Genomic DNA, 20,680 nt, shown 5'->3' with positions numbered 1-20,680 from the left:
AAAATTGTTTTGAATGGTTATGCCTGGTTATGCCTGAGTATGGTCATTATTTTGAAATAATAGTTTTGCTATTTACTGTTTAGTACATACAATGGAGAATTCATTCTTTGAATATCGCAATGAGACGGCTGCTGATAGCAGCGATTCCGGATCGGAATTTATTGATAATAGTTTAGCTGACGAATCCCTTGGTTTGAAGAAGAAGAATCATACTATTTTCGTACCAGAATCTGACGAATCTACAACAGACGGTAATCTAATTCATTCATTTATTAAATTAGAATGATACAAACTATTAATGATCTAACAATTTCATGATCAAAAGTAATCATAACTCGTTTCCTGTAAGTTACATAGAATGTATTTTGGTACCTACATAACTCGTACGTATCCTGTATCAATAGTATAGAACTATTTCGTTTATTTTGTCAGAGATTGTATGTTCCTTAGCCCCAGCTCTAGCTAAGTTATGCCACTTACTTAAGACTTAGACAACACAACTTAGATAAGCAATAAAAAGCAAATAACCCAAACCAATAATACAAACATATTTACATTCGAAACTTTGATCTTCATTAAGGTAACGTAAAGTCCGTTATACATATACATTTTTTAGATGACAATGAAGCAGAGCAGAGTATACCACAGAACTTGTCTAGATCAGTGGTTGGACGCAGCAGTGTTGCAGACAGCCATGTTATATCCAGCAGCGAGGATGGTAAGACTCAATTATACATTTCTTATTTCAGTATTATTAATCCTAGTAAATGCTGTGATAGACCCATTTTCATCCAAAACTATTTTGGCTGATTTTGATGAAATTGGTACAGACATGGTCTGAGAATGAGTAGAGGGTTTTATATCAAGTAACTGAGTGAACTAATGGGGAACAGCAATTTTATTGATAAATTAACATTGAAAAAGATGGGAATTTCTTTCTAGTTCTTTTCTGTAAGACCTACGCCTTGGACCATGCACCTAACTATAAAAACCATTAAAATAAAAACCTAATTTGGTATTTTGTCATTACTAAGGTTGATGATGATGAATTAATTTGAATAAATTATTCACTCAGATACAAGTAACAGAGGCAGCATTAGAAGACAGTCAGAGTCTTTTAATAAAGTAGTGTTGAGCTCTTCTGAAGAAGGTATGAAAGGTTTTTTCAATAATAATACCCTATATTTATTTATTAATATGATTTGATTAACGCCAAAATTGCTGACTGATTTTAAAGAAAGTACAGATAGTCAGGAGCCTGAGTAAGAATATAGCAATTTTTTGTAGGTCATGTGAATTGCGAGGAACTGCTAGTTTACTATATTTTTGCACAAATAACTTACAACAACTAAGACCATACAGCTTATTGTTATTTAAAAATTTTATCTTATTCTCACAGAAGCAGTATCACCAGAAATAGTACCAAAACGCAGACCAATGAGGAAGAAATCTAACGACGGCAATGACTCAATCATTGGACGTAAAACAAAGAAACGTATGGTACTCATCGACTCAGACACCGAAAACTCTATAATCATAGAGCACGATAAGCATAAGAAGTTATTATGTATGAAAGATACGCCATTGAAAATTGATACCGGAAATAACCGGAACGTTAAGGATTGTAGTATGGTAGATGAACCGGAGGCTGACAAGTCTGTTGGTGGAACGGACAGTGATGATGATGAATCTAAGACGGATGATAGTGTACGAGAAGACAGTGATGATGAAAAAGCTAAGTCTGGTACTAGTGCACAAGCGGACACTGATGATGAGAAAACCAAGGCGGATGCCAGTGTAAGGGCAGACAGAACCGGTTCCTTAAGATATGATGCTACCGATGATAGTGAGGCTGTCGAAGATGGTGACGATACAGAAGAATATGGAATAGATGAGGATGCAATGGTGATGTCCAGAGCAACACGTATGAGTATCATGGGAGTTATACCGAAAGATAATGACAGTGATGAGTCGGACTTTATTCAGTCTGATGATGTAAGTATATTGGATAGTTTTTTATACTGCGAAAATAAATTTTCAATAACTGATAAAATAACAGCCGCACGGGTTGATTGTTCCTGAGGTTAAGCACATTCACGTGCCAGTTGACACATGACTCGTTTTTCTTGATAAAAAGTAATTCATACTATTTTATAGCAAATAATAACACTCTATTTGTGTTAGTCATACACACACATTTTTTTGTTAGCTACCCAAAGAAAGCCATAAATCTGAAAATCTATTTTATTTCAGAGCCACCGAAACTCCCACCACGGATCAACAGCCAGTCTCACAGACCTTCCCGAAGCCTTCCTCCCTCCCAAAACCCCTGAAAAGACCGTAGAAGACTCTGACTCTTCAAAGATCTCTTGTTCACCATTTTCAAGTCCTCTGCAAGACATTACCAATGAACGAGCCAGTAGAAAGTCTATAGGAAATAAGGATGAATGTATCATAATAAATGATACAGAGAAAAATGCTTCTACAAGTCTTAAGAATAAGGTGCTAAATAAGTTGTTGACAAATAAGGTGAAGGAGAATTTTATTCGGTACGATGATGATGTGACGATCATTGATTCGAAGCCGGAGATCATTGCTCTGAGTAGTGATGATGATGATGATTATGTGGTAAGTGATTTTTATAAACTATACTAAAGCTAAAGTTTTTTTTTTGTCTATACTTTTTAATCTCATTTTAGTGTTAGTTTGCCCATTTATTGAGGAAGGCTGTAGGCTACTTTTTAAAAGGTGCGCGGAGTAATTCTCACACAAGACGTGAATGGAACCGCCAGTGCCGGCTTTAACTCTACTAGCGCCCTGGGCGAGATTTCTACGGCGCCCCCAACTGCAATCCAAACCCGCGTTGGCGCCTATGAATTAAAATTTTGGGACATAAAGTAGTACCATAAATAGTAACTAGAAGTTACTTTCTTATTAATAAAAGGACTTAAAAACGACGCTACCTTTTTGCTAGGGTAGACAAAAAAAAAATCAAAAATAAAAACAACTATAAAGTGAAGCAAGCCCGAAAAAGCTTTTTTGAGATTTGGATCACTAAAAGTCTTTAACATATATAATAAAAAGCGACTGTGAAGTAAAGAAGCCGCGAGCGAAGGGAGCGCGAATTTTTTTGAGTATTGGGACATTAAATTAAAAGTAGCTATATGTGTAAAAAAAATGTAAGTGTAAAGTAAAGAAACCGCGAGCGAAGCGAGCGCGAAAATTTTTGGGTTTTGGGACATAAAAGTAGTGTATCTAACGCGCGCGGCATTGTATGACAATACATTAATTTAATTGAAATTTCTTGGTCCAGGAGCGTACCGCGGCGCCCCTGAGCCCGCGGCGCCCGGGTTATTCGAACAGCCTGCACCATATGGTTAAGGCGGCCCTGATGCTATCCATACATTTGGATACAGTTCTTGTAAGCTGCGATCTTAAATGAAATTTAAAACAAAAATAGGAGTAAAATTCTGATCAAGGATTGGTTGGGGGCGCCTGCGGCGCCCCTTATGTCCGGCGCCCTGGGCCGTCGCCCAACCGCGCCCTACCCTAAAGCCGCTACTGGGAACCGCTGAAAAATAAGTCTACGAACTATTAAAAGTTCACTAGCGAAGTTATTTATTTTTGCATAGAAACAATCAATAACTTCGATAATTCTTATTACTTATTACTTAAACTAAATCGAAGAAACTAACTTTTTAATAGTAAAAACATATTTATTTATATTATTTAGTAGGTAGGTACGACGAAAAACTTGCTTAGTTTTTTAAAACATTACTAATAAAATATCAAAATATGAGGGTAGATGTGCAAAGAATTCAACTCAGTCGTATCGCAACGGTTTTTGTCATGCCAACTCATGCGCCGGTCGTATTGAATTTAATTTATAATTAGTGTGAATTATTTATAATATTGTGTTGTCTGTTATTCGGTAAATATTATATTAGGAGTTACAAATTGTTTGCTAATGCGTTATTACCGTACTGCAAAGAAAGGTTGTTTTTGTGAAGTGAATATAAAATTACGACAAAATGATTAAAAGTCCGAAACTCAAACTCGTAAGTAAACGTTTTTAGATAAGTTTTTTAGACCAGTATATGTACATTCAGTCGATTATTTCCTGAAAAGGAATAACAGTAAAGTTAGCTTGGTAAAGTATGCGAACATTTTTGATAGCCTACATACCGACATGTTAAAAAATTACAGCTTTTCTTAAAAACCGCAAAAAAATGTCTGTTTGAAATAAAATATTTGTACTGTAGCGCGTAGCGTAGGGTGCCGGTATCTCGGATTCTACTTGCATAAAAATCTTCAATAGCTTTTAAACTCCTGTTTATTCTGTTAGGGGAAATTGACTAATACCTATCACTTTTATTTTTAAAATAATTTAATTTCAAGTCCGCCTTTAGCACCAGCATTAATGTGAACTGATATAAAAACCTCCACAGTACTTTGTGCAAATGACCCTCACATAACAACTTGATATCAAAACCACTTAATATCTTCCAGCCTAAACAAGAAAAGAAGTCTCCCAACCCCAAACCCCGGAAATCCAAACATGAGGACCCGGAGCCACCATCACGAACAATCACCAAGTACCTGGCACCACCGAGCTACCCCAACCAACAGGTGGTGTATGTCAAGAAGCAGGTTAGAGAGTCTGAGCTGATGAAGTTAGACGCTTTGAAAGAGGATTTAAAGAATATTAGGGTGAGTTGTGACTTTATATTTTACACAGGATTGTATTTTTTATCTACTCTTTTATTACGAAAGTACAGTACAGTACAGTTCAAAAAGTGAATAAAAATAATAATATGACGCCTTAAATTTTTGACTACAACGATTTTGTTTAGTATGTATAACATACTTGGTGTTTTTTTTTATTTGTATGCATTATGGTTGAATATAATGATGTGTTTATGATGTAAATTTTGTGCCTTAGATTCGTGCAGCTGTTGATAAAAATCCGATAAAAAAATTCTAAGTCGACTTCCATAGTAAAATCCATAAATTTTCTAGTACCTCTTGGAAGAGATGGACATGAAGTCCTTGCCGGACGGCGGCAGTAAGCTGATAGACAGACTGTCGCAGCTGGAGGAGCAGGTGCGGCGCCAGGGAGACAAGGTCGCCAGCATGGTGGTGGAACCAGGTAACTGCTTCTTACTGGAAGATATAGGAAATTTTATAAGTCATCAAACCACCGTTGCTGAGAATCTCCGATTTGCTTCATCTGCTTTTTTTAACAAGCAATTTTTTTTTCCAAAATCACCGTAGTTACCGACATAGGTACTGGAAATGATCGAGATATTTTTCACATACAGTTGGTTAGCCCCAAGATAAGCTATGGATTAGCTAGTGTTACGGGCGCTCATAATATAGATTAACTACATAATATTATGTATTTTTATGTAATACATAAATACCGCCCAGAAAACTACAACCAACTAATATGCTCATTACATAAATGTTGATCATGGGAATTAAACCTGGTAACCTCAGTTCGGCAGTCCGGCAGGTAACTAAAAAAAAGAGACTTTCAAACACTAACATGTAACTTATTGCTCACTTTATATAAATTTTGTCAGAAAATCCGACGGCAGCAGATATCGCTAGAGACGGGTTCAATGGCAAGGAGAAGGGACCCAGTTGGGAAGAGCTGCAGAAAGCCAGCAATGCTGTACAGCCTCGGATGTTTGGCAAGCAGGGTGAGTATCTGTTACAGAGTTACTGTTACAGCCTTTTTGTCGTCCTACTGCTGGGTACAGGCCTTCTCTCCCACGGACAATAGTTATTTTCTCAAATATATGGGTCACAAATGGACTTTTACTCTTTGTACACAAAAGAACTGATCATCTAATAAAATTGTGATAGGGGCAGGATGCCCCTTCATTTGGGGTCGACGCAGCATGTTTTCTCTTCTATACTATGTGCCGTCATCTCACAAGATTCTTTCTAGCAGTAATCAGTTCACACAATTACAAAGTAAAAATAATAGTACTTATTAAGTTAATACTTATAAATAAAAAGGAAATTAACAATTTCTCGTAAATGTCAATTGTATTGTAAAAAATACATGTTAAAAGTACAAAAACATTTTCCCGTACCGGGAATCGAACCCGAGCCTCCTGGGTGAAAGCCAGGTATCCTAGCCACTAGACCATACGGGAGATGTTTGGAATGTCGATTTTTGGTTGCGGTATCCGAAATCTCGTAATGTGACGATAAAACATTGGCCAGATTGTTATTAAAAGTGTTTCTACAACTTATTTAATATGTTTAAAACATAATACTTGTTACCTTTCTATCAATTTTCTCGAATGCTTTGTACTTCGGGCTTTAGCCGTAACATATACATGGAATTTTCAGCAATCAGATATCATTTAATTTGTAAATCCTGTTAATCCGAGAACTTATTAGAAATTAACGCTTATGGTTAACACTTTTTTTATGTAGTGCTATTTCTCGTGGTGATAAATGCTATAATCTCCCAAACAAAATATTTTATGTATTTATATAATTTTTTGTTTTTTTTTTTTTATTTAGCAATGGCGACTCACATGGCGGAACGCAATTTAATCCTGGACCGTCTCCGAGACCTGTACGAGTCCATGGCATCCCGTCCAGCCGAGAGCCAGGAGGCAGCAGCCCCCAGGGCCATGAGGTCCAAGCTGATGCCGCACCAGCTGCACGCGCTCGCCTGGCTGCGCTGGCGGGAGACGCAGAGACCTCGCGCCGGTATACTGGGTATGTAGTACCCGTGTGAGGAGTTGCAGCCACCAGCCCCAGGGCCATGAGGTCCAGCTTACCTTTATAGGTCTTCTGAAAAAAACGTCCGAAAAGGCATTTTCTTCATGTTTATTTTTGCTCTAATAGAAAAGTGAGACTGATTATACCCATGATTTTAATCTGTTTTAAAAAGAAGTAGGTTATCGTCTATCTTCATCTGACTGCATTTATTACTGTCTAAATTATTCCAGGAGGAACAATCAGCATAACGAACTTTCCAACACCTTCAAACCTCAACTTTTAGGCTTTCTGTCAGCCGCCGAATTTCAGCGTCAGTTAGATCTGATCGAAAAATAGAAAAGATATGAAAATACAATAAACCGTGTAACGTTCGCTCACATTCGTCGGCTGACAGTCAGTTTGATTTGAAAACAGCTTAACTTCATCACATATCACCATAATTTTCCACTAACATATCCTGTACTCTACAGCGGATGACATGGGTCTCGGCAAGACTATCACCATGATAGCTCTGATCGTCAGCGACAAGGAAGACAAGATCGATGATGATGAAGACGACGACGATGAACTGCCTAACAAGAAACGTGAGTCTTACTTATTTATTAAGTTGTGTAGGATCTCTGTGTGTATAAACTCGGCAATTTTAGGCTTACCTGAGTTTTCAACATTAATATGACAAAAAAAGAATACTTGTTCCATATTATTTTTCAAAAAACGAAAAAACTAAATACTTTAAATAAGTTGGCTTATGCTAATAATCGTCGATGTTGACGTTTTCACACTGCCGGTTGAACCACTGCTTTTATGCCATGCCACCTAACTTCGAAGAAGCAAAGTTATTTAATGAACACTATACCTACTCCAATGGAATTGGTAGTTAAAAAAAGGTAAACCATCTCAATAGGACTTCTTACAGACAAATACATATCAAAAAGATAAACTATTACTTAAAACAAGGATTCAATTGATTAAGTGGTAATGATTATTGTATCAACATTTCATTTTATTTTGAAGGTGAGTTTTTATGTAAAAAGTCCCCTTCTTCTCCCCAGTAACCCGCGGCGGCACCCTAGTAGTATGCCCAGCATCTCTCATGCAGCAATGGGCCGCCGAAGTGACCAAACACTGCACCTCTCACGCGCTGTCGGTGTGCCTGCACCACGGCGCCGCGCGGGCGCAGCTGCCGCACCGCCTCGCTACGTACGACCTCGTGGTAACCACGTATCATATCATGCAGAGGGATCATGAGAAGGTAATCATATAACTATTTGGAAAGAAAGAATAAAAAGATTGAACATAAATCTGAAATAAGTTTTTTTTAAACTTCTCTCCACTATGTAATAAATAATTTAATTAATACTAATGTAATGTCGTTCTGCCAACTCTTAACTACTTTTACGTTACATATTATTAGTTGTTTACCCGCAGTTTCATTCGTGTCTCGTTTGCGGAACTACTGCCCGGACTATTTGGGTCCGAGCAGTAGTTCCCCAAATATAACCTATGTGAATCATTGACGGTGAAAGAATTTTTCAAATCTTTTCAGTAGTACCATAGCCTATTCATTTTAAACAAACAATCATTAATGTGTATAATTCCTCTTCTAAACAAATAAATGAATTATGTGACATTTCCCACAGAACGGAGTCCTAATGCGCATAGCATGGCGCCGAGTAATCCTGGACGAAGCCCACGTGGTCCGCAACCACAAGTCGCGAACTTGTAACGCGGTGACGTCCCTCCACGCGAGCCGGCGCTGGTGCCTCACTGGCACACCGGTACAGAACAAGGACTTGGACCTGTTTGCGCTGCTCAAGTTCCTCAGATGTTCCCCCTTTGACGATCTTACTGTAAGTTTATATTGTAACCACAAGTCGAGAACTTGTAACGCGGTCACGTCTGTAACCAGTGATTCTATAGCCATTTTTCAGCATTTGGTTTCAAAGTTATTCACTACTATCTAGTTATCATTATACATAATATGTATCGTTATAGAAGGTAGTGTGTTATGTAAACCTTTACATCCCCAACCAAGGAGTCTTTACACCAAGAAAGAATCATTCACGATTGTTTGGTTCCTCTCAACATTTGAGAAGTTTCGGTTTGTTGTACCTAACCGTTTTAGTTTGAAATACTAAAACTATGCAATACTTAAATATTGTTTTTATTTTCATACCTGTTTAAACATTGTTCTTCAAATGTATACATTAAGTGTGGAAAACGTTTTGGATTAAGAGTTGTCTATTTCATTGAAATTATTTTTGTATCATATCTGTTTGTTTCCCAAATAAAAATAAAATGAAATAAACTAATCACCCCCAAAAAAAGTTTCTAACCCACACTAAATTTAATTTTCCTTCACAAATTTTTCACCCACAGATGTGGAAGAAATGGATCGACAACAAATCCCTAGGGGGTCAAGAGCGCCTGAACACCATAATGCAGTGCTTACTACTGCGTCGCACTAAAGTGCAGTTGCAACAGAAAGGACAGCTCGCCTGCCTGCCGAAGCGGGCTGCACATCTCAAGCAGGTCACGCTTACATCTGCTGAGATGAACGTCTATCAGAAGGTTAGGATCTAACTACATAATATACAAAATCAAATCATTTTGTTTCATTTAGGCCTCTACAAGCACTTATGAACGTCAAAAATATAAATTCTAATGGCCCATTTCAAAAGTAGCTTCCTATGGAGAAAAATGGAGAAGCTTTTTTAAATAGTAGGTTTTACAGTTATATCTACTCCTAACTCTAACTGCTCCGTTGGTCTAGGTGTCGTTTGCGCGGCTGCTGTGCACGAGATCTCGGGTTCGATTCCCGGGTCGGACCGAAATCTTCACTTAGAAACTTTCACAGAGTCTGGAAGTTGGTGATTGATACAACCGTGCATTGGAGAACACGTTAATGTCGATCCTGCGCCTTATTGCAAAGTCTGGGTCGAGGCTAGGCAGAAGATTGACGTGATAATCACATACACACACGGAAAATTTCCAGGTGCTAGTGTTCTCGAAGACGCTGTTCGCTCAGTTTCTCCACCAGCGTGCGGAGAAGAATGCCGACGCGGGAGGCTTCTCCGCCGCCGGCAAGGACAGCGCGTACGCCAAGATGCATAAGAAAATGATCGCTTTACAAGGTAAGAATAAGAATCATTTATTTGCCAAATGTAGGTATACAAATTAGCTGGAAATAATATTTTACAACAGTCCCGATACATTTTGCCTTACGGCGTGCAGTAGGTACAATTCTAAACATACAAAATTGCTCAAACAATACAAAAAAATAAAATAATTAAAACAATTTTGTCCAAAGGAAAGGAAATAAACATGAACCTATTCTTATTTTTTTACAAAACTGCTAAGATATACACACATAACCCATGTTTATAAAGACTCAAATTATTTGGATTTGGTCATGTGGAGGCTCGAAGCTAACCCTTATTATTCTAAAAAGTTAATGTTCTCCTATATTATATGTAGCCCTGTTTCCGCTTTGTCCCATGCAATTCTGGTAACACCTTGTACAACAAAAAAAAAACGCATATTGGACATAATATTGGATTTAGCTAGACTATTTCTGACATTTGTCATTTTACTGTCACAAATTACAATCGCAAACATCTATACTAATGCTATAAAGCTGAAGAGTTTGTTTGTTTGCTTGAACGCGCTAATCTCAGGAAATATTGGTCCGATTTGAAAATTGCTTTCAGTGTTAGATAGCCCTTTTATCGAGGAAGGCTAGGCTTGTGTTGTGACGAGTTCGTGCAGAGGTTCTAGTAATTTACATTACCTTAACAGGAGCAAAACCAGTAAAGTCCCACGAGATCTTGGTGCTGCTACTGCGGCTGCGGCAAGTGTGCTGCCACTGCGGCCTCATCGCCGCCATGCTGGACGAGGACAGCGCCGACATGCCCGAGGACCCTGCCGGACAGGACCTGCTGGCAGACCTCAACAAGCTGTCGCTTGATGACGCCAAGCGGAAGGTCAGTAATTGTCCGTTTTTATGCAAAATGGAACCACTCGACAAATTTCATTTTTTACTTTTTTTGAAGAATACTAATGTAAAAGTGGTCTAAATTCTTATACAAAATTTTAATATACCTTCTTTCCAAGGGGGAAATCATGTGGTTCTTTTTTGTATAAGAATTTAGACCACTTTTATATTAGTATTCTTCAAAAAAAGTAAAAAATGAAATTTGTCGAGTGGTTCCATTTTGCATAAAAACGGACAATTGTACCCCTTATATACTCTCTTATGTACTCCCCTGTGTACCCCTTATATACTCCGTACTCGTACTCCTTATGTACCCGCCCCACTACGTCTCCCTTATTTATTTATCCTATACAACTCCCCTATGTACTCAAGGAAGTAAATAAGTGTACTTATGTGAGGTAATCTCTTATCTACTTTCTTATCTGCTGTTTTATGTACTTTTTCTATGTATCCCCCTGTATACTTCATTATTTACTCACCTATATACTCCTTTATGCTCCCATCTCGAATACTCGCTTATTTACTTCCCCTATGTACTTCCTTGTGATTTGCTTCAGGTGGGTCATAACATAAATGTCTTTGGATCTGTCAAATAAAACATCTTATACCATTTGTAACTCTAATAAATAATCTGTGTCACAGGGCAAAAATGGCGAAATCGAAGATCTGGAAGATGATGAAGAGGAGCCAGGTCCGGAAGAAGGTACGACAGCAGCCGAGGCCATCCGCTCGGTACTGTCGCCCAACAACCCTGTCTTCGAGCTGTCCAGGCCTTCGTCCAAGATCTCTGCCGTCATGGACTGTTTGAATAAGGAGGTGTTTGCTAATAAAGGTATATACTTTATTAAATTATAAGATTGATATTGAGAAATGTTTGTCCAAAAGGGACGGGTTTGATTGGCTGTGGCCGCCATGCTAACAATAAAGTCACCTTACTGATACTGTCGTAGACGATAATGATCTCATGACAGAACGATTCAGTGTGTCTCTTTAGTTTTAATTTTTTATAGTTTTGGTATGGTTTTTTAGTGTAATAATTTTCAAAATAGCCTAATTTTTATTTAGTTTTCATTCATTTAACGCAGGGATGATAGAACGATGCGAGCGTCGTACAATAAAACTATCAATTGCTTAACACCTAACACTGTATATTTTCCAATACACGAAGTATTTGTCTCTGTAACAGCATTTTTTCAGGTGACAAGGCAGTTATAGTATCCCAATGGACATCAGTGCTACGCCTGGTGGAAGGCCAGCTCCGTGCAGCTCGCGTGAAGTGCGTGACGCTAGACGGCAACGTGCCCGTAGCCTCGCGGCCGCCGCTACTCGCCAAGCTCAACGATCCCAATAGCGATGTTAAGGTAATATCATCATCATCAGCCAGTTCACTGTCCCACTCGTAGAAAACCAGCTGCAGCCGCAGGGAACTATTTTTAGTACTCGGATGTGAACGTAAAGAGTAGAGTCGTGGTGGCCTAGTGGGCAAAGAACCGACCTCTCGAGTATGAGGGCGCGGGTTCGATTCCAGGTCAGGCAAGTACCAATGCAACTTTTCTAAGTTTGTATGTACTTTCTAAGTATATCTTAGACACCAATGACTGTGTTTCGGATGGCACGTTAAACTGTAGGTCCCGGCTGTCATTGAACATCCTTGGCAGTCGTTACGGGTAGTCAGAAGCCAGTAAATCTGACACCAGTCTAACCAAGGGGTATCGGGTTGCCCGGGTAACTGGGTTGAGGAGGTCAGATAGGCAGTCGCTTCTTGTAAAGCACTGGTACTCAGCTGAATCCGGTTAGACTGGAAGCCGACCCCAACATAGTTTGGGAAAAAGGCTCGGAGGATGGATGTGAACGAAAAGTAAGTCTAAAGTCTGTAGTGTACTTATCCCGGTTCTAAGCTACATCCCCGCAAAGTTTTTGTCAAATCAGTCCAGTTGTGCTTAAGTTATTAAGAGTTTTATCCGATTGTCGGCCACGATGGTTTTTCTCATATGGCTTATGTGTATAAGATCAGCCAGCCGCGCAGGACAATATTATAATAGTGCACAAGAATTTGCGCAGACACAAGTGCACTTTATTCCTAAACACTCATAGCCCGATGGGTTGGCACACGATTTTGTAGTTATAGGTTCATGTTGTAAGTAACACGATTTTCTAGAAAATACTATTTTTTGACATGTATAAAAGTTATCAATAATTAACTCCACAGGTGATGCTCCTCTCCCTTTGCGCTGGTGGAGTGGGCCTGAACTTGTGTGGCGCGAACCACCTCCTCCTGCTCGATCCTCACTGGAACCCTCAGCTTGAGGAACAGGCGCAGGACAGGATATACCGCGTCGGACAGACTAAGGATGTTAATATATACCGGTAAGTTGAACTTTTGGTCACGTTGAAGTATGTGAATGAATTTTGCGCGGTGCGCGGATCCACGCAGACACAATTTATTTTCTATATATTTACATTAATTGAAAATAAAATAAAATAAACTTATATATATATATATACAACTTAAAACTAATACAGTGCATCAAAAAATTGCTCCTCATCGCTGTCACTGGGTAATGTACCCAAAAGACTGGCAGCATTGCCACGTTGGATGGCAATGCTCAACCTCTGTGCGAAATAAAAGCCAGCCTTTGGGTCCCGGGAAGTGTCAACCAGGCGCTGGGAAATATCCCTGGCAAGAAGGTGCGCCCTCGGACCCCACGGCCCTAGAGTTTCAACCCCAAACGGCTCAAACATGTGCCTATAAGGTTATTATATTTGCGCCGCTTGAGGTTCTCTGCTTGTGCAGCGGCGGAGCCAGCACAACATTCAGTCCCGGGAAGGTGAGATGGCGCAAGAGTGTCGACGCATGTCGCGTCCCACACTAAAGTCCTACCCACCTTTCACGGAAATAGCGACATGCCGTCTGGTCTCTTGCCATCGTCGCGTGCCAAGCCATTTGGTTCGAGTACGGCTGGCACGCCGACGGCAACAAGAGCGCGACGGATCACGTCGTTTATGTTGGCATGTCGTGGTATGCGGCCGGCACTCCGGCTGCACGACAGGCCGTGGTGACCGAGGCTGTTGACAGCTTCCCCGCAGTGGCAGCGATGAGGAGAGCAGCATGGAGCACCTAGTCGGAGGCAAACGGCGAGTCTGAAGGTGGTGTCATCAAACATGGTGCCTGTGTTTGAGGACGGAAGTGCAAGAAGCCATAGACCCGACTCCCATTCACCCACAGCTAGTAGGCGCGCTCGCTCTGCAGAAGTAATTGACGTATCGATTAAACTTTTCCGTATTACTCTGCAGAGCGGCTCATCCCACTGTCTCTGGGAGGACAGGTTGGCGGGTAAGTCGGTGTTCGGGCATGCGACTTTCCAAGCATTTAAAGCCTCAGTCAGGCTTGGCACCTCAAAATTGACCAGTGTGGTGTATTTTCTATTGATCTCTAATTAGCAGCATTCAAGCAGTTAATCTATCTTATATCTGGCCAGTATCCAGATGTCGATAATAATCTATTCTAATATCATAAATCTGAAGACTTTGTTTGTTTGCTTGAACCCGCTTATCTCAGCTACTTACTACTTATAAGTTTGACTGCTATGTGTCTGCCTGTCTGTAGCACTGCAGATCTTAAACGAATGAATTGATTAGGATGCGGTTTTTTTTTCTGATAAAAAGTGGTCCAGTTCAAAATTACATGAAACCATATGCCAGGTCTCAAAACTCTTCAAAACTCTCAAAACTGTAAAAACTTTGATTGCATTTCAAGTGTCCTGTAACAATATGATACCTACCGTGATGTGATGAACGAAAGTAAAATTTTTAAGCATATAGCATTTATGTACTCTTTGGCACGCTCTACTGTGAAAACGATTCAACTGAATTAACAGATGAGATTCATTTTTCTTGTAAGAGTCACATAAGGAATGTCGGTCGGTATACGTAATTTCACAAGAAAAATGAGCAATCAAAACATTTTGTATGTTTCACGATTTTTAAATATAATAATGTAAAAGTTACGGGTGTAGAATAAATGATGAATAATCAAAATCGGGAAAAAAAATATACACAATGGAATTGGGCACCTCCTTTTTGGAAATCGGTTAAAAATAGATAACAAAAGCACAACATAATTAATGTTCTGATGTGTCAATGTCGTAAAAAAACACTATACTTTTATTGTATTATGCCATATTTCAATTTTTTATTAAATTAAATAAAATACACAATATCTTAACCAAGAAACAGAGCTTTTCGTCCTCAAAAAATGTGGCACATGCACATAGCATTTGTATGAATCGAGGCGCGTTTGAAAGTCATTGTTGTAATTGCTCGCGTTTCGTGCCAACTCCTCGCATTAGCCGCATACCGCATGCTTGTACCACCGAGAAAGGTGACGTCATGTAATTTGGAGCAATTATGTTATGGAGAAATTCAAAGTATTTATTTTGTCAATAGAACACACTAAAACGCACTAGAAACTTTTTGGTAGGCGGTTAAAAAATCAATCTTCTAATATTTTTAAACAGCCCGAGGTTTCTGCGGTTTCAACTACCCACGCCCCCCCGAGATCTACTTTGTGCTCCCGTATCTAAAGTAGCGTCCCTCGATGTGTGGAAGTGGACAATCTAACACTGAAAAATTCTTTCAAGCTTGCCATTCATTGGAACAAAAAGACAAACAAACAATGTTGAACTTTTTATTACTAGACTAGTAATAAAAAGTTCAACATTGTTTGTTAGGTACAAAAGTGACATAATCAGTCTTATCTTTCTGCCTATTGCTATTCTTTCATCGTTAGTTGGGATAAGAAGCTTTTATGAGGCAGAATGAATTCGAATACGCAGCGACTCGCGCAATGTTCTGTGACGACAAAAAGTTTTAACCCGCACTTAAGACATGCAAGAAATAATAATTCCTCTTTCTTCCTCACAGGTTTATGTGCGTGGACACAGTAGAACAATCCATCAGAAAACTTCAGCAAGCGAAACTGGAGTTAGCAGAGAACGTTCTCACCGGTGCTAAGAACTCCGATAACTCCAAACTTTCTATTGAAGATCTCAAAATCCTATTCAATATGGGCCAATAGACCCCAAATACTCAAAGATTTGTTAACTTTAGGTGGGCCAATAGACCTCGAAATACTGTTATTATTTAACTTTAACTATAACTTGCGTCATTTAACTATAACGATAGCCGAATCTTGTTTGTCAAACCGTATTTGTTAAATCTAATATTTCATACAAATTAGCAACTAAAAGCTACTACCGCAAAATTGTTGGGTAAAGCAGAGTGCCTTTCGGCAAGATATCACTAATAATAAATAAATAAAAATAGATATCACTAATAAATATTAGTAAGTACATTCGTTATGGCAATAAAAATATATAAACTTTAAGAAAAAAAAAAAACATTTTTAGTTATCAAATCGCCGATTTGTCCAGTGAAGCAAGTACACGGCTGGTTATGGTTTGGTTATCATTATAGTTAAAAGGTGCAACTGGGCCTTACTATCGAAGCAATTTACGTAAGCGTGAAAAGAGGAGTTTCAGTGTTCGGCCCCCATATGTTTTACCTTTGGATTTAAGGGCCATAAGTTTTTAATTTAATGTAAGTCCAGGATCCTGAATGTCCTCAATAACTCCAGGAGTTGCTTTAAACGAGTAGTACCTTTAGAATTGTTTAAGATTCGTGCCATTATAATTGTATACGATAATTTAAGTTAACTCACCAACCAAAACAAACTTTTATATATTTTTTCAGGAAGTAATTCTAGTAAAATAATTAACTGTGATTTAAATAACTTCACAATAAATAATAGTTCTAGTTATTACTTAGGTTTTAGGACATTCGTTATTTTATATTTCAAGACTGGCCTCTATTATTCCATTTTCTATGCTTTATTTTTCAAAAAACTATTACAATTACAATTTTTCTTTTCCACTGACATGAATTTATCGATACATTTAATTATGATTTTAATACTGTTCAATATAGGTTTGACTAAGTAGATGTAAAGGATTATTTTTGATAGTAATTATTTTAATAATTGTTATACAATAAATAATTATGTAATCTTATGTCACTTTTTACTTAATTTACAAACTAACTCTAGAAAAAGCTATATATTTGTTTTCAATTAACTTTATAAGAAATGATTAGTTCCAGTTCCAGCACACGATTTCATAATAGATTTAGTAGCAAGGTCATGTTTCCTCCTTCTTCAGTCCACGACCTTGATCTATTTCCTTTGAAGTTTATAAACTATTTAATTTCTAAATAAATATGGCGGCGATTTATGTGTTTCGATGACAGCTCCGAGTCTACGAAATATAGATAGATGGTCAACACTAATAAATCGTCTAACAACGGACAAAACATTGGGAACTAATCGCTCGAGCAGTGATTGACGCACAACAAAACACCACCTAATCCATAACAAAAATAAACGTAACGTCACAACAGAAAAGGAAACCGACAATACAGGAATTCTTCAAAAAATCTCATGACGAACAGATCATTCACCGGCACAGACACAACATGCAGACTTGGCTAAAAATAAAATAGGAATCACGGCCGTCCACAGCGACTCACGAATTATTACCATTTCGCGCGGCAAACGACTCGACTGCCGCGAATATTTTGTTCATAAAACTTGTGATTTTTTAAATTATGAGTATCGAGCGGCGATCGTGTGTGAGCCAGGCTCCGCACGTGACCAAGCGCCTGCTGGCAATCATCGTGCTTCTGACGGGCCTGCTGTGCATGTTCGGAGGTAAGCCACATAAATTATAATGTAATGGCAATAACACAAATGCTGGCCAATGTGCGGATGATTACCTAAATAATGTGACCGTTGTGTGAAGTTGTTTACGACCGGCAGTTTGGTTGGTAGCAGTTTCCGGGGCAAGTTCAAAAGGTTTTAGGTTACTGAAACCATGCAGATGCTATGCTTGTACTACAGATAGGTAAATGTATAAACATGCAACGTCGTACACGTTGCATTTTGCAGTAGGTGCCTCCGTATGTAAGAAAATGCGTTAGGTACTTTATATCTTTGCTCAGCACTGGTATGCTTGTTTTTTAACCGCAGTCGGTTCATTAGGATATAATTAAATATTTCTTGTTATAATAACTAGAAGAATAGATAAAGAAAATGAAATTTAAAACGCAGTTAAAATACTCAATTTGACATGGTCATGTGGTAATCTTCAATTTTCATCTTGCGATATTATCATGGTACAGTTACCGGCACGGATGTCGGGCTCTCGGCGGAAGAGTGGGGATCGCTTTGCGCACCCGTACGCATAAGGCAATAAGGCAGTAAATCGCTTGTGCGCAGGTGAAGGTCAGGGCCCGACATCCGTGCCGGTAACTGTATTTTGATATGCTCTTTTGTGCTATAAATCGGATTACTAAAATAATGATTCTATTCCGTTGTTGTATAAACTTACAATAGGATAGTTACCTGATAGTTACCTACTTTGAAACTCGTGTTGTTTTTTTTCCGCGCTTCTTTTTTTTGCAAGTACCTAACGGAAGCAAAAGAGGGCAGCGGCATTTTCGTCCTTCCCCGAGCTTAGTTTGCCTGGGAAAGAAAATTAAGAAGGAAATAAGTATTTATTATTTATTATCTTACCTTGGCCACTAAAGCTTTGTCACTGAAAAAATGGTGAGAAACAAAATGAACACGACTGTACTGCTTAGGTACTCTGTAAAAGTATCTACCGAAAGTTAATTGTTTATTGTGAACGCCTAGCAGTCTGCCAGTCTGGCTTAAAACGTTAGATAAAAATAACATAATATTATGGGAAAAAGAGAAGCGAACTTTGGATTTTAAAAGTCGTGCGTGGTAATTAGTGTTACCCGCATGTTTTCCAATATTCCCATTTTTTTTTTATATAAAATGTCTCCAAGTCTAAATTATGTTTAGGTATACCTAAGGTCACGTATTTACTCTAAACTATGTTTAGTATTTATTAATTATTATCTATGTAAATAAACACGTAAAAATTATCTTTCTTACTCTGTAACTAATATTTTACATGCAACTGTAAGTTTATAGTTTTACGCTTTCGTGGTAGGTAGGTACGACTGTATCGGATATTGAAGGAGCTTATAGACAGCTATGTTTGAATAAATGTGCTTCTTAATTAATAGAAACGAACTCGTCCAATTGGTGATGTGCCAGTTTTATGGCAAGCTATAAATAGGATACTTTCGTTAATTACTTAGCATAAATACTCTTGATACCCAGAACCTTTTTTGTTTATTTTAATGATATTTGCATCCATCTAATATAGTTATTTCCACAATGTTTTAACCCTTGTAAAGTCCCTTTTCAACTAATCCAAAAATGACTTCTCCTCACAAGACAAGATTCTGATGACAGACTTTTCTTACAGGCTACTTACTGGGTCGAATGGCTCGCATAGAACCAAGGAAAAGTAACGAGATCCTGACATACAATTTGACGGTCCTAGCAGATACTATCTACAAAAAGGCCAAACGGATACCGCCTAAACTAATCCACCAGAACGATCCAGATAAAATTCAGATTAAATTGTTAGAAATATTCAACTGCACTCACATTCCCGTGTCGCTGAATAAATATAATTTGGCAGAGTTCGTCAAGAATTCTATAAATTATCAAGTGACGAAATTGATGAAATCTGTTAATAATGCTTCCGTTTATTTGGACAGTCTCAGCTGACATTGGTTAATAAAGGTTTTTAGTTTTAGGTATTACCAATTTGAAATTTTATATTTTTAACGAAGTAAAAACCGTGCTTCAATTTTATGTATAATAATATTAGATTACATTAAATCTATTCATGATGGGGTCTAACCACAGCATGTCTTATCGATACCGCTCTAAGCAGATATTCCTTTAACTTCAAAATCATAATAATACCAAAACACATCGTGGTTAGGCCTCAGCAATAAATATGACCAAATTTAAAATATTAGCCTATTATATTGTATACTCTCATCTCATTTGTTTTAATGTTTGGACTGTTTTTAGCTAGCTAAAAAAGTTCGTTGATGTTGAGATTTATGCCAGTTTTGTGATGTTGATCGTCAAACTATTTTTTAACTGGTGTAATACTATCTTGTTACAATATAATCGGATATTAAGTAACTTATTAAGCGCCGCTGGCGGCTGGCTGGGTTTTTTACTTTATTTTTTGTTGATTTTTTTTATGTGTAAACCAGTAAAAATTGTCGTATTGAATTATTGAGATTCTCCAAATGAAAAGGAAGATGCATAATGTGCTAATAATAATTAATAAAGCTCCTACTTTATTGCTCATTCAACAGAAGTTGAGTATCCGAAGTATTTTATTTTATTGTAATAAAATCGGCTTAACAATTATATGCTTTCATAAAGGTATTCATATTGGGTAGGTACTTACCGCGCATTTTTTTAATAAAAAATATTTAATTCTGTTATTTCTGATACATGTTATTGTTACTGAGCACTGCTTGCCCGACTAACCTTACATAAATAACTCAAGCTGTGAATAAATATTACTATACATCTCTAAATGTTTCTTTTTTTGATTGAGTTCATTTGCCCTTTACCTTGGTCTCTTTAATTTTCTGGCAATACAAAGTTAACATGCTATGAAGAAAGACGAATATGAGAATAATAATTATAATCGTCAACTCGAGATGATCATGGTATGATTCCTTCATTATAATAAACATTTATAAACGTAATGTATGTTCAGGGAATACAATTATAATCTATTTGACTTTGAACTTGTTTCTCCTTCATACATTTAAAAATTCGCGCGCATTGTGTGAATAAGGAGTACTCCGGGGGCGCTAGCTAGACGTGATAATACGACGAATAGAAATATGTTTAAAGTTTTTAATTCGATTGAACATAAACATGACGGACTGCTTTTAAATTATTTTTACTTTCAAGCAAAAAACAATAACCAC

General features: G+C 37.9%; 2 protein-coding genes, 1 long non-coding RNA gene and 1 other non-coding gene across 5 annotated transcripts; 2 read left to right on the top strand and 2 right to left on the bottom strand.

The window, feature by feature from the left end:
* Positions 1–6: 6 nt before the first annotated feature.
* Positions 7–16,809, top strand: LOC124639970 (transcription termination factor 2-like). Of its 2 annotated transcripts, XM_047177508.1 has the most exons (19): positions 7–251; positions 617–718; positions 1,076–1,150; positions 1,400–1,995; positions 2,254–2,628; positions 4,510–4,710; positions 5,020–5,149; positions 5,586–5,705; positions 6,544–6,744; positions 7,218–7,331; positions 7,800–7,999; positions 8,388–8,597; positions 9,127–9,318; positions 9,743–9,881; positions 10,546–10,730; positions 11,384–11,573; positions 11,939–12,102; positions 12,951–13,108; positions 15,665–16,809. In XM_047177508.1, the coding sequence occupies exons 1-19, from the start codon at positions 92–94 to the stop codon at positions 15,816–15,818; spliced, it is 3,666 nt and encodes a 1,221-aa protein (XP_047033464.1). In that variant the 5' UTR covers positions 7–91; the 3' UTR covers positions 15,819–16,809. The 2 variants fall into 2 exon arrangements, with proteins under 2 accessions (XP_047033464.1, XP_047033465.1); XM_047177509.1 differs by lacking the exon at positions 1,076–1,150.
* Trnae-uuc lies at positions 6,096–6,167 on the bottom strand. The gene has a single exon. It is a non-coding gene; the product is annotated as a tRNA-Glu (tRNA).
* LOC124639978 lies at positions 9,883–20,275 on the bottom strand. The gene is made up of 5 exons (XR_006985514.1): positions 20,146–20,275; positions 18,213–18,317; positions 11,221–11,326; positions 10,538–10,709; positions 9,883–10,262 (listed from the first exon to the last, which is right to left on the bottom strand). It is a non-coding gene; the product is annotated as an uncharacterized LOC124639978 (long non-coding RNA).
* On the top strand, positions 16,953–20,278 carry LOC124639977. Its single transcript, XM_047177520.1, has 2 exons — positions 16,953–17,504; positions 19,135–20,278. Exons 1-2 carry the CDS (start codon positions 17,402–17,404, stop codon positions 19,440–19,442), a joined length of 411 nt encoding a protein of 136 aa, XP_047033476.1. The 5' UTR covers positions 16,953–17,401; the 3' UTR covers positions 19,443–20,278.
* The last annotated feature ends 402 nt before the right edge of the window (positions 20,279–20,680 follow it).

This window comes from Helicoverpa zea, chromosome 20, assembly GCF_022581195.2.
Source record: "Helicoverpa zea isolate HzStark_Cry1AcR chromosome 20, ilHelZeax1.1, whole genome shotgun sequence".
Lineage (NCBI taxonomy): Eukaryota > Metazoa > Arthropoda > Insecta > Lepidoptera > Noctuidae > Helicoverpa > Helicoverpa zea.
This window is presented reverse-complemented; position numbering and strand designations above follow the sequence as displayed.